Here is a 16,660-nt window from a genome sequence, read left to right as displayed (position 1 = left end):
TCCAGAAGTGGGCAGGGGACACAAAGGACTCACAGATGCCATCTGACATAAGCAATGTGTTCGCAAGCAAATGTGGATGAACACACAGCTAGTCCATATTGATCTTTTATTATTGGATACATAGACTGTTCCATCCAATGTCCTATTGTTAGACATTTACTTTGTTGTAAATAAATCCCCAGAATTCATATCTCTGAGGCATGAAAGAGAAATTAAAAACACAATGTAGGGGAAAAAATTGGAAACTTGCTCCCTTTTCACAGAAAGTCAACATTTCCTCAGAGCTATCATCTGGGCCCAGTTGGTTTCCATGGAATTATTTCAGCCAAGTCCATGCCTCTGTGACAAACTGGTTTTCCTGAGGTCCTTAAGGTTTTCCACACGTCTCCCTGAGTCATGGCTCTGTGGGGTTGTCAGCTCCTGGCTGGGACCTGAGTGCGTGTACGGCTTCCACGTCATAGTGCATGGAAGGCTGACGTGTGGGGCTAGGGAGATGAGTGTGGGCTCAGCTACTGGATTCCTCAGATCTCCTCATTACACAAGAAATCATTGTGCCTGGACCCATGAGGACAGTAACCTACCTTCCCTTAGGCCGATGACCTCAGGCCTCCGTGGCCCTAGGAGACCTAGGGCATCAGAGTCAGGCGGTCTCGCCCCCACACCCACAGGTCTGGATCAAAAGCCTGGATCTAGAAGACAAGCGGCCCCATGAGAACACAACTTCCAGATGGGCCCTGCCCCCGCGACCCCCGACCTGCTCCCTCCTGTCGTCCAGACCCTTAATTCTTTCTGGTCCCAAATCCCCATGTCCCTCGCTGCACCTCCTCTCTCTCCCATTGGGCCCCACACCCTAAATCCCTCCAGCCAACCTACCTCTTCACACTCTTCTCGGGACACCCTGGTCCTCCAGTTCATGGATCGTATAAATTGGAATCTCAGTTTGTGGAACAAGGGTCGCTCGGACCGGTTCTTCCCATAGAGGAATGAAAAGATGGCCTGTTTGGGGGCCTGGTTATCCTCTTCCATATCACTGGCCAGGTAGCTGGAGAGAGACATCAGGTGGCTGGTCAGGAGCAGGACGGGAAGGATGCCCCTCCCCCACCTGAGCTCAGCTTCCCAGCAAGGACATAGGTTGCTTATTACCCAGTGTCACAGAGTGCCACTCAGTCATCAAGAGGGCAAAGGGATATTGAAAAAGAAAGCCAAAGTTGGTGGCATCACAATTCCGGATTTCAAGCTCTATTACAAAGCTGTCATCAAGACAGCATGGTACTGGCACAAAAACAGACACATAGATCAATGGAACAGAATAGAGCGCCCAGAAATAGACCCTCAACTCTACAGTCAACTAATCTTCGACAAAGCAGGAAGGACTGTCCAATGGAAAAAAGACAGCCTCTTCAATAAATGGTGCTGGGAAAATTGGACAGCCACATGCAGAAAAATGAAATTGGACCATTTCCTTACACCACACACGAAAATAGACTCGAAATGGATGAAGGACCTCAATGTGCGAAAGGAATCCATCAAATCCTTGAGGAGAACACAGGCAGCAACCTCTTTGACCTCAGCCGCAGCAACATCTTCCTAGGAACAACGCCAAAGGCAAGGGAAGCAAGGGCAAAAATGAACTACTGGGATTTCATCAAGATCAAAAGCTTTTGCACAGCAAAGGAAACAGTTAACAAAATCAAAAGACAACTGACAGAATGGGAGAAGATATTTGCAAACGACATATCAGATAAAGGACTAGTGTCCAGAATCTATAAAGAACTTAGCAAACTCAACACCCAAAGAACAAATAATCCAATCAAGAAATGGGCAGAGGACATGAACAGACATTTCTGCAAAGAAGACATCCAGAGGGCCAACAGACACATGAAAAAGTGCTCCATATCACTCGGCATCAGGGAAATACAAATCAAAACCACAATGAGATACCACCTCACGCCAGTCAGAATAGCTAAAATCAATAAGTCAGGAAATGACAGATGCTGGCGAGGATGCGGAGAAAAGGGAACCCTCCTACACTGTTGGTGGGAATGCAAGCTGGTGCAGCCACTCTGGAAAACAGCATGGAGGTTCCTCAAAATGTTGAAAATAGAACTGCCCTATGACCCAGCAATTGCACTACTGGGTATTTACCCTAAAGATACAAACGTAGTGATCCAAAGGGGCACGTGCACCCGAATGTGTATAGCAGTAATGTCCACAATAGTCAAACTATGGAAAGAACCTAAATGTCCATCAACAGATGAATGGATCAAGAGGAGGTGGTATATATACACAATGGAATACTATGCAGCCATCAAAAGAAATGAAATCTTGCCATTTGTGACAACATGGATGGAACTAGAGCGTACCATGCTTAGCGAAATAAGTCAAGCAGAGAAAGACAACTATGATATGATCTCCCTGATATGAGGAAGTGGTGATGCAACATGGGGGCTTAAGTGGGTAGAAGAAGAATCAATGAAACCAGATGGAATTGGAAGGGAGACAAACCATAAGTGACTGTTAATCTCACAAAACAAACAGAGGGTTGCTGGGGGGAGGGGGTTGGGAGAAGGAGGTGGGATTAAGGACATTGGGGAGGGTATGTGCTTTGGTGAGTGCTATGAAGTGTGTAAACCTGGTGATTCACAGACCTCTACCCCTGGGGATAAAAATATATGTTATAAAAAATTAAAAATTTAAAATTAAAAAAAAAGAAGGCATGGATGGGCAGAGACTTCTCCCAGTTGAGGATGGAGAGGGAACTCAATGGGAAGCCTGAGGGCATGTCCTGTGGGGGGACACGCACACCCACCCCTTCCCTTTAGCGAGTTTGTGCACAAACCTGTCTTCCCATAGAGCAAATCCATATACATCTCCCATGGGCAGAAGCTGACCCTGTTCTATTCTTTTTTTTTTTTTTTTAAGATTTTATTTATTTATTTGACAGAGAGAAATCACAAGTAGATGGAGAGGCAGGCAGAGAGAGAAGGAGGAAGCAGGCTCCCTGCCGAGCAGAGAGTCCGATGCGGTACTCGATCTCAGGACCCTGAGATCATGACCTGAGCCAAAGGCAGCGGCTTAACCCACTGAGCCACCCAGGCACCCCTGACCCTGTTCTATTCTGTAACCATGACTTTCATACCAAATGACTAATACAGGACTGGGCTCATGGGTGCATGAATTCAACACGCACTTCTTGAACCTCTCTTCCCATTGCCTCATGTCCTTGGTCCATAACGTATACTCTATATGTATTTGTTGAATGAATAAATAATGTCCTTTTTTAAGTTCAAGTGCAATACTGATCACCTCCTAGTGCCAACATAACTTAAACCTATGCAAAACAGAAGGAATTGTGCAGTGTCTTTGAGAGTGTGGTAATATCTTGACAAATCCTGCAGGCATCGAGTCTATGGGATTGGGGAAAGGGACAGGGCGGTGGAGCGGTGAGTGGATAGGCAATAACCATAGTCCAGAATCTCCATGACACTCGGATTTTAACAGAAGTGCTGCTGCGGTGCAGAAGTCAGGGAGGTTGGCGGGGCAGGTAAGGGGGGAGCATCTGAAGATTTGGGAATTGAAGTTGACCTTGAGGACAAGTCGTTTTCCTCAGGTATAGGTGCAAAATTAGCTAGACAGAAAACGCAATATAGGAACAGAGGGAAGTGTCCTTAGAAGGTTGAAACACCAAGGGGATGAGCAAGTCGGAAGAAGATGAAAGGTTTGGATCCAAGCTTGGAAGCCTGGCCTTGACCCAGAACACCACTGGCCCTGGAGAGTGGAGGCGGAGACCAGAACTTTGAAGGACTTCATGCACCTAGCGCCCGCAGGCTTCAGGACAGTGTTGTAAGACACACCCGCGGAAGCATTCACAACAGATCTGTGCTATGTCTTGGGGGCGTGAATCGAGGCATTTGTGCTGGGAATGCTTAGGAGGAAAACAATGACCCTTGGTATCACCGTGGGAAGGGGACAGAGGGAGGATCAGGACCGGCTGCTTCGCTAGTCTGTTTGCTCAGGGCAGGGCCGTGTCCGTTCCTTCCTTCTGTCCTCTTAGAAGGGTCTTCTGTTTGCTTCTCCTGGCTGACGTCAGGGATGTTTGTGTTTACAAGGAGCAGTCTAAAAAAACACTATACTATAATCCTATGGTTTTTACACACGGGGTCAACAGTTTTTCTAAAAAAGTAGTTTAATAAACGGTTACAAATGGTTTGAAAAAAAAGGAGATGAAAGTTTAGGGTCCCAATTTCCCCCTCAATCCACCCAGGTAGCGAATTGTACTGCGGGATGAGACAAAAATACTCACAGGGCTATGAAGAAATGGATTCGCTGGTACTGCCAGGAGAAGAGGCCAGCACGGCTGAAGTAAGCTATGACCATAGACAGGAGATACTGGTGGCAAGAGGAGACACAGTGTCAGAGAGAGGTGACATCCTGGGCGAGGAAAACCATTGGGGGGTGGGGACATGAGCCTGGAGCAGGTGCTCCCACTTTGACGGACTGGGTGAATTTGCTTATTTGGTGTCAACAGGTTGGTTGCAAACCAAAGAAGTCAAGGGAAGAGTTGATGGTGCTCCCAGGATAGCAAGCTGTGCTGGTCTGAGGGCTTGTCTTCAGGACAGCCGGCCTCTGGAGGGTCTCTGAGAAGCTGGAGCCAAGGGGTGCCCCACCCAAGAGCTGAGAGAGAAGGGACTTAAGGTGGCAACAGCCAGAGGGGCATGCCTGGGACTCAGGTCCCAGAGGACCTGCAGGAAACCACGAGGTCCCCAGCGGGAAGTGTTGGCAGGATGAGGTTGGAGACAGGGTTTTGGAGGCATCGCCCTGCCCCAGGACAGATGTTGGAGCAAGAACACATCTGAGTGGAGAACAATGATACCTTGTCGGATACGCTCAGATTTTTGTCCCAGGCCAGAAATTTTTGAATGACAGGATCCTCTGTGAAAAGAGGGCATAGGTCAGGTTGACAAGCAGAATGGGGTTACTGTGGGAGCGTTCCAGGGCAAAGAGGAGAATGATGCCTCTCCTGGAGAAGTTCCAGGATGTGGCCAGCGGTTAGGCTGATGGGCAAAAGGGAGCAAAAACCAGTCACCGCCCAGGGAACGTTGGTGGCTTCCAGCGTGGGGAGGCTGAGGGAGCACACCTGTAAGATTGGATGGGAGGTCAACAGGGACGCTGTCTCATCATGCATGGACATGCCACTGCGGAGACCACAGTCATTCCCTATCATTTTCTCATCCCACAGTGACATAAGGGTCTAAAGATGGCATGTCATTTCCACACCCCCTGCCCAACTCCACACACACAGCCAAAGACATTTAGAGTCAAAAGGCCAATAAGGGGAACCTGGGTGGCTCCATGGCTTAAAGCTTCTGCTTCGGCTCACGTCATGATCCCAGGGTTCTGGGATCGAGCCCCACATCAGGCTCTCTCCTCAACGGGGAGCCTGCTTTCCCCCTCTTTTTCTGTCTGCCTCTGCCTGCTTGTGATATCTCTCTCTCTCTCTTTCTCTCTCTCTCTCTCTATCAAATAAATAAATAAAATATTAAAAAAAAAAAAAAAGCAAAAGACCAATAAGAACTAAGACATCTCAGGAGTGTAACTGAAACCAAGCTTTCTCATCCCAAGTACAGACCTTTCTCCAAGTCTCACCTAATCCTCTGTCATTTTTATGTGTCCCCAGTGACGGATCATTATGGAGTCCTCCAAGGATGGAGAGCTCACCAACCTTCAGAGAATTCTTTTCCATTGAAGCTTCTTGAATTTAAAGAGAAAATGGAAGAGGGTTGGAGGAGATCTTCTTACCAAGCAACTTTTTGTAGACCTCGTGGTGTTCAGGGAGCACTGAAGACACCCGTTGTCTCTTCAACTTCATCTTGAGGCCACACAGTGACTCCACGACCCAGATGTCCTCAGCGCCAGAACCCGTCTCCTCATCTGACTCATCCCTTCCTCTCTTCCTTGTGGGGGACTCAGGCATGGGGCGGGGGTCTACCCAGGGGGCTGAGTGAAGAAACCAGGCTACAGTATAAGGCTTTTGTCTTTGGAATTCAGCCACCCCTTCTCCCCCTCCAAAAACCCCAACTTCCCCTTCATTCTCTCCAGCCTTCCTGACAATTGACATCTCCCCAACCATGTTTCCATCTTTCTCCTTTGTTGATACACATCTGTCCCCATTCATCTTTGGCACTGTTTCACCACCCCCATCCTCAAAATTTCATTGTAGATAACTTCTCCCCTGGGAATAATGACATAATTACCTCTCTTCCTTTACCTCCTCTTTGGACCTCATCTCCTAACCCTCTTTCCCTGCTTCTTGGGTATTCCTTCCATGCTTACAGTTTTGTCCCCAACTCCTATACTTTCCTTCTCCAATCCCCGGCTTTCTGGATCTCTCCTGTCACACACACCCTACTCAGACACTCCTTCCTGACTTTTGTACCCATTCCTCTTTACTAGCCAAGCCTCTCAAGTCCCTTCCTCTTCCTCCTTTCTCACCTGATGGTCCTGGGATTTCATCATCCACCACATTGAAGGGGTACCCTGAGGTGCTAGGCTGGGGACTCTGGTCCTCAGACTGGGAATGCGGTTGATTAGGTTGATCATCAGCCATGATTTCTCCCTAGCTCTTTCTGGCCTCCCAGAAACCCTAGACCCTTTCTGGGCCAATTCCGACAGAACACAAGCCCTTGATCCCTTCTCCAAGCTGGGGCAAAGCCAGGAGTGGCGAAAAGGTCTGTGAAGATACAGTTGTCCACCTCTGCTGCCAAGCACCATGGAATCTGGTCCTTCCAATCAGGAAGGTCGGAAGCCTCTGATGTCACAGGTCATTCCAGCCTGGCAACCAGTTTGAAGGGAAACACGTAACTGCCACACTGGTGTCCAGTTTGGGATCTCGAGGTAAGGGCTGTTTCCAGCCACCGACCCAGCCTTGGACCATCCTCCAAAACTGTCCTCGAGGGGTCTGGATCACTCTACTCCTCTCCAGCAGATGCCCGGCTCTCTCCCCTCTTGGCACATGTTGGGCTCTCTCCATCCTTCCTATTCCTAATTCAGGGCACAATCTGGTGGGAGAAGGAGGAAAGAGACAAGGGAATTTGGGATGGGCCGAAACGTAAGAACTTACAAGACAGACATAAGTATGTAAAGAAGGTTCCAGGTACATGGACTTGTTGGAATTAAAAGTTAGTTTAAGGGACACCTGGGTGGCTCAGTTGGTTAAGCAGCTGCCTTCGGCTCAGGTCACGATCCATCATTCTGGAATTGAGTCCCACATCAGGCTCCTGGCTCGGCGGGGAACCTGCTTCTCCCTCTGCCTCTGCCTGCCTCTCTGCCTGTGCTCACTCGCTCCCTCTGCCTCTCTCTCTCTGACAAATAAATATTTTTTTTTTAAAAAAGTTAGTTTAAATCGCTTAATTTGGTAGACTTCTTCTGCTCCATGTTTTACTGACATTGTGTTGGGGGTGGGTGTTCAGTGGTGGGGGAGCACTGACGCTCTCCTCTGAGGCATCTCTGAGCCCAAGAGACATTTTGGGAACCTGAACCGGTAGATAACTGTACCTGTGTTCTCACACAATCAGACGGTGTCTACAACTTAAGACGTCTCTGGACCACCCATAACCTTCCCCTTGATCGCAATTAATCAGCTCTAGTCTGCATCTGAAATTTGTAAGCCCGTGTATCACTCTGGACCCAAAAACTTCATGACCACTTGTGTATCTTTTGAACAAAATGCCACATGCACAAAAAGGCTAGATGGAAAAATCTCCTGTTTATGACAGAATCTGTTTAACCAAGAAGGTGGGAAGCATGTGGTAGCGCAGACGCCGTCACGGAGGTCTTGGCCAGCTGTCCATTAACATCAGAGGAACCTTCTTTCCAACCTCCTACCTCCTACCTCTGCTTCTCACCTGTGCATCTGAATCTTGCTCACTCAATCCTCCTGTGTTAAAATAAAAGGACTGAAAATTTACCATTTTAACCATTTTTGAGGGTATGATTTGGTAGCAGTATGCACCTTCGGGTCTCTGTGTGACCATCAGCACCATCCTTCTCCAGAACTTTTTCGTCTTCCCTGAAACTGAAACTCTGCACCCACTGAAGGAGAACTCCCCGTTCTCCCCTCCCCCAGCCCCTGGCAAGCACCATTCCACTTTCTGTCTCTAGATATTGGGCTATTTCAGATAGCTCCTATCAGTAGAATCATACAGTATTTTATGCGTATGTTTCTGTTTATTTCATTCAATAAAATGTCTTCCAAGCTCCTTTGTTTTATAGTGTGTGACAGAATTCCTTCCTTTTTAAAGATGAATAATATCCATTCTGTGTGTGTGTATGTTTGCATTTTACATGTTCCTTTCACAATCATATAAGAACAGTGATACATACATACCATTTTCAGTTTATCCATCCGTTGATGGACGCCAGTATTGAGTCCACATTTTGGGTAAGTCTTGCTTTCGATCCATTGTATGAACATGGATGAAAAACACATCTTTAATTCAGGATGTGCCTCAAGTTTTATTTTGCACTTCGATCAAACTTACGGATAGCTAAGGAGCCCAGTCCAAGCATAAATAAAGTCAAACCAGTTCACCCAGAAAACCATATGGAGGTTTCTCCAAAGATTTTAAAAAACCAAATGAACAAACCCAAAAAAACAGAAGTACCATATAATCTGGCACTCTTATGGCCGGGTATACAACCAAAGGAAATGAAAACAGGATATTAAAGAACTATCTGCCCTCCTGTGTTCATTGCAGCATTACTCACAATAGCTAAGATAGGAAAACTACCCTGGTCTCCGTCAACGGAGGCGTGCATAAAGAGGATGTGAGGTCCATACACAGGGAGCTGTAGATTGGTATTTGTATAGAGGTGAGAAACTAGGAAATCCTGCCATTCGTGACAACATGGATGGACCTTGAGGGCATTATGTGGAATGAAATAAGACTGACAGAGAAAGACAAATACTGCGTGGAAACATTTATATGGGAAATCTTAAAAAACAACAAAAAGTCAAACTCAGAGAAACAGAAGGTTAAAAAAAAAAAAAGGAGGTTGCCAGGGTTGGGGAAGGTGGAGGAACTAGGGAGAGGCTGGTAAAAAGAAGAAAACTTTTCACTGAGAAGATGAAGTCTACAGATCTCATATCAGACAGAGTAACTGCACACAACATAGCAGGCTCCCCACCGAGCAGAGAGCCCGATGCGGGGCTCGATCCCAGGATACTGAGACCATGACCAGAGCTGAAGGCAGGCTTTAACCCACTGCCACCTAGGCACCTCTGGGATTGTTTTTTAGAACAAGGGATGTGATGCGCTAAAGACTGAAGCAAAACCCCAGGATTCACCTCGGCTGCTCTGATTCAAGTCCTCTGTCCTCTTCACGATGTCCCTTCTCCATCTGCTCAGACTCCTGTTGGTAGACAATCTGGAGAACATAAGCCAGTAGTTAGAATATGCTTGTCGAAAAGATGGGGGCGGTGAGGGTGCCTGGGTGGCTCAGTGGGTTATGCCGCTGCCTTCGGCTCAGGTCATGATCTCAGCGTCCTGGGATCGAGGCCCGCGTCAGGCTCTCTGCTCAGCAGGGAGCATGCTTCCCTCTCTCTCTCTCTCTGTCTGCCTCTCTGTCTACTTGTGATCTCTCTCTGTCAAATAAATAATAAAATAAAATAAAATAAAATAAGATGGGGGCGGTGAGAATGGGAAAGTAATGGTTTTGTTACAAAGCAGCACATGCCCTTGTGCAAATCCTCCTGCCTTCAGGGTCCCATCTCTTCAACCTATAAAATAAAATATGTAGATAAGATGACCTGTAAGCGTTCTGCCCATGTTAACATAACCAAGGCAGTGAGGAAGCAAACTGGACAAGACCAGGGACGCCAAGGCTAGGGTAAAATTGTGTGCTTCCGTCCAAGCCCCCTCGCCCTCTTCGTGTGTTGAAGTCCTAACCCCTGGTACCTCAGAACGTGATGTTTTCTTCTTCTTTTTCTTTTCTTTCTTTTTTGGTGGTGGGTCTCTACGGAGGAAAATGAAAGTAAAATGAAGCCTTAGGGAGGACATCGTGATCTCAAGGTCATGAGCCCCAAGCTAGGCAGGGCACTCAGCAGGTAGTCTGCTTCTTTCTCTCTCTCTCTCTCTCTCTCTCTCTCTTTGTGTCTCCCCCTCTGCCCGCCCCTTGGTCATGCACTCCCTCTCTAAAATAAATATATAACTCTTAAAAAAAAAAAAAAAGTAAAATTTGGATACAGAGACTCCCAGGTAGAGAGAAGAGAGTGTGATGATACATAGAGAGGGGACAGTCGGCTACAAGCCAAGGAGAGAGGATGGGACCGAGCCCCCGCAGCCCCCCCAGCCCTGCCAAGGAACTAGGCCTGCCCACACCTGGATCTCAGTCTCCCAGCCTCCAGAACAGGGAGATAATTCATCTCTGTTGTTAAGGCCCCTGGGTTGTCTTACTTTGTTGCAGCTTCCCTGTAAACCCATCCAACCAGTATTTTGCATAAGAGGGAATTCAGATTCAGTCACTTCCCTCACACTTCTGTGGCCCCTTCCATTAAAGCAAGCCATGTCCCAAGGCTTCAAAGAAGAACTAATTCTTTCATACAGATTAGAAACTTGAGCGTTCATAGCCTCTGACATTTCCTGGTCACCGTGAATGTGCTAGTTTGGGGGCAAAAAATGGATGAAAGACTTTAAGAGAAGAATGATTCTCAAATCTTGAGGATGGTTGCCAGTTATCTTCATAAAATTGATGTGTTAAAGAGAAACAGGAGCCAACACAGGCAATTACTTAGAAAATTAAGGGCTAGAAAGGCTTCTTCAAGTATGGTGTCAAAACAGAAGAAAAGTAGGAAGAGAAAGTGAGAGTCATCTGGGGGGCTTGCATGGTTAAGCGTCTGCCTCTGGCTCAGATCATAGACCCAGAGTCCTGGGATCGAGTTCCACATCAGGGCTCCCTGCAGGGAGCCTCCTTCTACTTTTGCCTCTTCCTCTCTCTCTCTCTCTGTCTCTCATGAATAAATAAATAAAAATCTTTAAAAACATTATGTCCATATGGCAGAAAATAAAAGTAAAACATTAAGTTCAAAAGGTCAATGACAAAATGGGGGAAATATTTGTACTTAATACAAATACAAAAAGAGAAAGCTTTATATTTTAAATACTAATAAATGAAGAGATCTTAATGAAGCCACATTAAAAGGTATAGATGTGGGGCACCTGGGTAGCTCAGTCGGTTAAGTGTCTGCCTTTGGCTCAGGTTTTGACCCTGGGGTTCTAGGATAGAGACCAGCATTAGGCTCCCTGCTTAGCGGGTAGTCTGCTTCTCCCTCTCCCTCTGCTGCCCCCTGCTTGTGCCCTTTCTCTGTCAAATAAATAAATAATATGTATATATATTTTAAAGGTACAGGTCCACGGGCGCATGGGTGGCCCAGTGGGTTAAAGCCCCTGTCTTTGGCTCAGGTCATGATGCCAGGGTCCTGGGATTGAGCCCCATGTCAGGTTCTCTGCTCAGCAGGGAGGCTGCTCCCCCGCCCCCCCTCTCTCTACCTGCCTCTCTGCCTATTTGTGATCTCTGTCTGTCAAACAAATAAAATCTTTAAAAAATAAAAAAAATGGTGCAGATCTGGTACTTCTGTCCCAGACAGAATCACAGGGTTCAGATTTGCCTTCCCTGCTTAAAGAAGTTTCTAGGAGGGGGAAATATATGAATATATGAAATGACAGGTTTTAGTCATTTGGAGAGAGGAGGGAGCCCCCAAGAGCTTCCAGTTCACCGCCCAGAGAGTTATCTAGGCTGAGGTATGTGGCAGGGGTCCTGGGGGTGCCCAGGATGTCTCTGAGTTGCAGGGACAGAGTTGTATGGTGAGGGGGAGGGGGGCATGACAGCCAGAGTTCACAGGCAGAGAACCAGAGTGGACAGAGAGGCAGGAGGGTGTCCCAGTCTTCAGGTGAGCAGGTCAGTGCCTATGGGGGAGACAAGGGCTGGAGGCCAGGACCCAATAGACGGGGCAGGCGGGGGCTCTGCCTGTCTTCCCCAAGGTGCTCAGCATAGCTTCCTTCCTTTACCTGCCGAAAATGGAAAAGAACACAGAAGAAATGTGCCTGGAGGTTTTCCAGTCTCGGGCCTATAGGGGAAGTGTGGTCACCTCTCATGAATTCCAGCCTTCTGTTGGTGAGAAGTCTGTTGGTGGGAATTCGGGCACAGACCACACTTGCTAGCAGCAAGAGCTGGGCAGGACTTCCGACTACACAGCCACAGCCAGGGCGGACAGAGCAGCTTCCGGAGAAGCATTCCTTTTGTGCAGGATTAGTTTGATGCAACTCCTCAGTGAGAGAAATCAGGAATGGGTTATGTGCCCATCATTAGCATAAATCAGTACTATTACCTTTGGAACGAGTGTTACCTGGAGAAAACTTCCTCTGTGGATTTTGTATGTATCTAAATCTCCTAGAAGCTAAACCATTTTCTTGCTAGCATGGTAACAGGGGATGGTTGTTCTTAAGGGCCTGGGAGCCATCTCTTTGAAATGTAAACCTCAAGGAAGGTAGTGTCTCTCTGTCACCAGGACAGTTAAGGGTGGGCCCTAGACACCTAGCTCTGAGCTTTAACGACCTGTTTGTCAGAAATGGGTAAGTAGTTTTCTTTTTCCTTTGGACAGAGACAACTGGCACGGATGGGCACCAAGATGACATGGTACATTTAGGATGAACAATGAAAAACTTATACCAAATGCCGCTGGCAAGTCCTGTGACCCTGAAACAGGTGTATTGTTTTGCTGGAGAACTTCTAGGTAATGGATTGTATCTGCCGAGCTGATTGAAAAGGCGAGGGTCATTTTTCTCCTTGCTGTCTTGTTAGTAGTTCGCCTGTGACATGCAACACAGTTTGGTTTAATGGTTATTTAACAATAGAACAGGGGAGTCTGGGTGGCTCAGTCAGTGGGGGGACTCTTGTTTTCAGCTCAGGACCAGATCTCAGGGTTGTGGGATCGAGTCCTGCATGGGGCTCCACACCCTGCACAGAGTCGGCTGAGGATTCACTCTCTAGCTCTCCCTCTGCCCCTCCCCCTGCTCTGTCTCTTTCTCTCTAAAATAAATCTTAAAAAAAAAAAAAAACAATAGCGTGGTTGTCCTTATTTCTATAGTTGCAGAGAGGATTTCTTGGATGGCAGGAGATTTTACTTTTAATCCTCACCACCCGCTACTGGTTAAGAAGCAATTGGCTAAGAAAAGGATTACATCATCTCACCAAAAAATACTGGTAAAGCATCGTCCTTGTGGTCCCATTTTTGAAAAATGACATTTTCAGCTAACATACACATAATTCTCTTTGATGCGCAAGATCTCGGGTATCTGGGTTTGTTTGGTTGGTTTGTGCGTGATTTCTGATTGTTCTACAGTTTTCATGCATTCGTTGTATAATCTGGACAAGCTAAGTTTTCTATTTTCTTCCCCTTTCTTGGAGAAACCATGTGCCCATGGATGATAATACCTAATGTCATGACTGGATATTAATTGTACGGCGGCCCCGGGAGGTGGAGGAGGAGCAGCCCCCGCCCCGGAGTCCTCGGGAGCCTCGGTGCAGCTCGGCGTGTCCCGACGTGGTAGGTCGTGCGCTTGCGGGTCTTGCGGGGGGCGGGGCGGCGAGAGAGCGCGAGCGGCTGGACCTGGAGGGTTGGGCACTCCCCCGGGACTGGAGACTCGTGGGACTCAACGTTTCCCGGGAGCGCAGGGGGTTCCCGCCTTTCCCCCCCGACCCCTTGCTCCCCTGGTTCCCTGTCCATTTTCCAGACGCGTCTGTAAGCGCGCAGGAGCATGTGCTGACCCCGCTGGGTTGTGCCCTGGGGCATCCCCCAGTGCAGGGCTGGACCAGCGTGCGTGGAGGAGTTGACAGGAGGAGACGGCCTGAGATGGGAGGGGGCTTGTTCTGGGTGTTGGCGTCTGGAGGTAGGCATGCTCGCAGGACTCAGCTCCTGGGCCCGGGTTCTGTTCTCTCTGTTACGGATTTTTTTTTTTCAGTAAAAGATTCTTAAGTGCAGCGATAACGGAGTTAAGTGATCTCATGTAAAAACAAAAGTATACCTTGATGCACGTTGATCCCACTTCAGAGAGCTGGTGTTTTCTGTTCCTGTGGATACCGGGATTTTAAGCAGTTTGAATAGTCACAAAGAATGCGTGAACAGTGTAAGAGGGTTTTCTTTTCAACATTAATTTAAAGAAGGCAACGTCTTTGAAAAATTAATGGGTGTTTATATTAACCAATGAGAGAAACCTGCTAATCACCTCCTGATATGTGGGAGTGACAACAGCTCTACTCTGATGTTTCTCCTTTTCTCACATGTTTAGACCCTTCTGAGTGTTCACAGGATAGGAGCTTTCTTTGGTGGTTCTCACACAGGATGTTCCCACCTCGGCAAGCTGCATTACCCGTGATTTCTATTATTTCTTCTGCTTCCCTAGGTCAGCCGTTAACAGTCTGTATGCTTTTCCAAGAGCAGCAGAGAATGAACGAATCCCAGGTGAGTTTTCCTGTCTTTGTATATGTTCTCTTGCTTAGCTTTGTAATGCATTTCAGAAGGGTTATATGGATTCAGATTTTATTTATTTGACAGTGAGAGAGAAATCACAAGCAGAGAGGCAGGCAGAGAGAGAGGAGGAAGTAGGCTTCCTGCTGAGCAGAGAGCCCGATGTGGAGCTCAATCCTAGGACTCAGAGACCGTGACCCGAGCCGAAGGTAGAGGCTTAACCCACTGAGCCACCGAGGTGCCCCTGGATTCAGATTTTAAAATGGGAATGTGGAAATAAGAGACATTATCATGTAAAGTACAATTATTAGGGGGTCATATCAGCACCCAGAGTGTTTTTCTGAGTTCATGTGTGCAGATAGTAGGTTACCTCAGGGCTGTGGGGATAGAGCAAACACATGACTGATGTTCCTGACAGTCTCAGAAAAGGAGAGTGCCGCCCGTTACATGATTTGAATGGACTGTTTCGTTACTTGTGGGTTTTCAGGATTTCCTGGGATTTGAGAAAATGTCTTTGTGGGAGTTGATGTAGTTATGGGTAGCTTTTCTAATAACAACCATTAAATATTGCAACATATGGCTCATGCATGTAGCTTATCTAAACCGAGGGCCTGCTGGGTGAGCAAACTTCGGTGATCCAAGACCTGTTTTCATTGTTCCTGTTTGATGCAGGGATAAAAGCTAAGGCTGAGGGAATGGCCTGCCCATCCTTAAGATGCTTCTGTTACTGTTCATTTGGGTTGTGCAGTAAACAATAAAGCAAAGTATTCTTTTTTTTTTTTTAAGATTTTACTAATTTATTTGACAGAGATCACAAGTGGGGGGTGGAAAGCAGGCTCCCTGCTGAGCAGAGAGCCAGATGTGGGGCTTGATCCCAGGATCCTGGGATCATGACCTGAGCCAACGGCAGAGGCTTTAACCCACTGAGCCACCCAGGCGTCCCAGCAAAGTATTCCTTAGCAAATATATTCTTCCTCTCATTCCCGTTTCAATTCTCAGCATCCCGGTTTCGTCCTCACCCCTCTCCCGAATGTTTTGGTGAAGATTAGCGGTGACGTAATTACAGTCAGATCCATCGGACATCTACTGTTGGCTTTGTTTCTTTCTCCTGCTTTTGTCTTCCTTTTGATTGTGTATTTTTTATGATCCCATTTTACGTCTTGTGTGCGGTTGTTAGCTCTAACACAGTTGTTATTTTTGATTGCTTTGCAATTTATTGTATGAAACTTTTAATTCATCACAGTTTATCTTCAGGTAAGGTACCATTTATTGCTTAGAATGTAGGGAGTTTGTGACTTCCATTGCTCCCTGCTGGGTCATCACACTGTTTTGTCATTTTACTCTTACAAGTAGAATCAAGCCCATAGGACTAGTGATTTTTAAGCAAATACTTATTTTTTAAGGAATAAGAAAATAGCATAGCTACCATTTCTGGTACTCTTCATTTCTTTATGTAGATACAGATTGTTATCTGCTCTTACTTTCCTTCTGCCTGAAGGACTTCCTTCAACACCTCTAGTTGTTCTTCTTTTTCTTTTTCAAATTTTTATTTAAATTTTAATGAGTAAGCTTACAGTGCAATATTAGTTTCAAGAGGAGAGGTCAGTGAATCATCCCTTTCATAGGACACCTGGTGCTCATCAAAACATCTTCTTAATGCCCATCCCCCATCTAGCCCAACCCCACCCACATCCCTCCATCACCCCTCATTGTGTTCTCTTATGGTTTGATTCCCCTCTCCTCTTTTGTTCCTTCCCATATGTTCATCTGTCTTGTTTCTTAAATCCCAGATTAATGAAGCATGTGAGTGAAATCGTATGAAATTTGTCGTTTTCTGACTGATTTACTTCGCTTAGCATAATACCCTCTAGTTCTATCGAGGTCATTGCAAATGGTAAGATATCATTCTTTTTGATGGCTGAGTAATAATCCATTGTATATATACACCACATCGTCTTCATTCCTCAGTCGGGGGACAATTGGGCTCTTGCTGTAGTTTGGCTCTTGTGGATCATGCTGCTCTAAACATCCGGGTTCCAAAAACATCGAAGGTTCTCCTTCGAGTCTGTATTTTTGTATCCTTTGGGTAAATTCCTAACCTAGAGTGTCATTGCTGAATTGTAGGGTATTTGTATT

The 16,660-nt window shown here is 46.7% G+C and overlaps 2 protein-coding genes across 2 annotated transcripts in view; one reads left to right on the top strand and one right to left on the bottom strand.

Moving 5' to 3' along the window:
- The window catches only part of RBAK (RB associated KRAB zinc finger), an 813,856-nt gene that overhangs the window by 398,239 nt on the left and 398,957 nt on the right, over positions 1-16,660 (top strand). The window lies entirely within an intron of this gene.
- LOC309854211 (speedy protein E4-like) lies at positions 627-6,607 on the bottom strand (the record flags this gene model as incomplete). The annotated part of the gene is made up of 6 exons (XM_082713043.1): positions 627-689; positions 874-1,042; positions 4,304-4,389; positions 4,874-4,932; positions 5,800-5,997; positions 6,493-6,607. 6 exons carry the CDS (start codon positions 6,605-6,607, stop codon positions 627-629), a joined length of 690 nt encoding a protein of 229 aa, XP_082569169.1.

This window comes from Mustela nivalis (assembly GCF_964662115.1).
Source record: "Mustela nivalis genome assembly, chromosome: 19".
Classification (NCBI taxonomy): domain Eukaryota; kingdom Metazoa; phylum Chordata; class Mammalia; order Carnivora; family Mustelidae; genus Mustela; species Mustela nivalis.
This window is presented reverse-complemented; position numbering and strand designations above follow the sequence as displayed.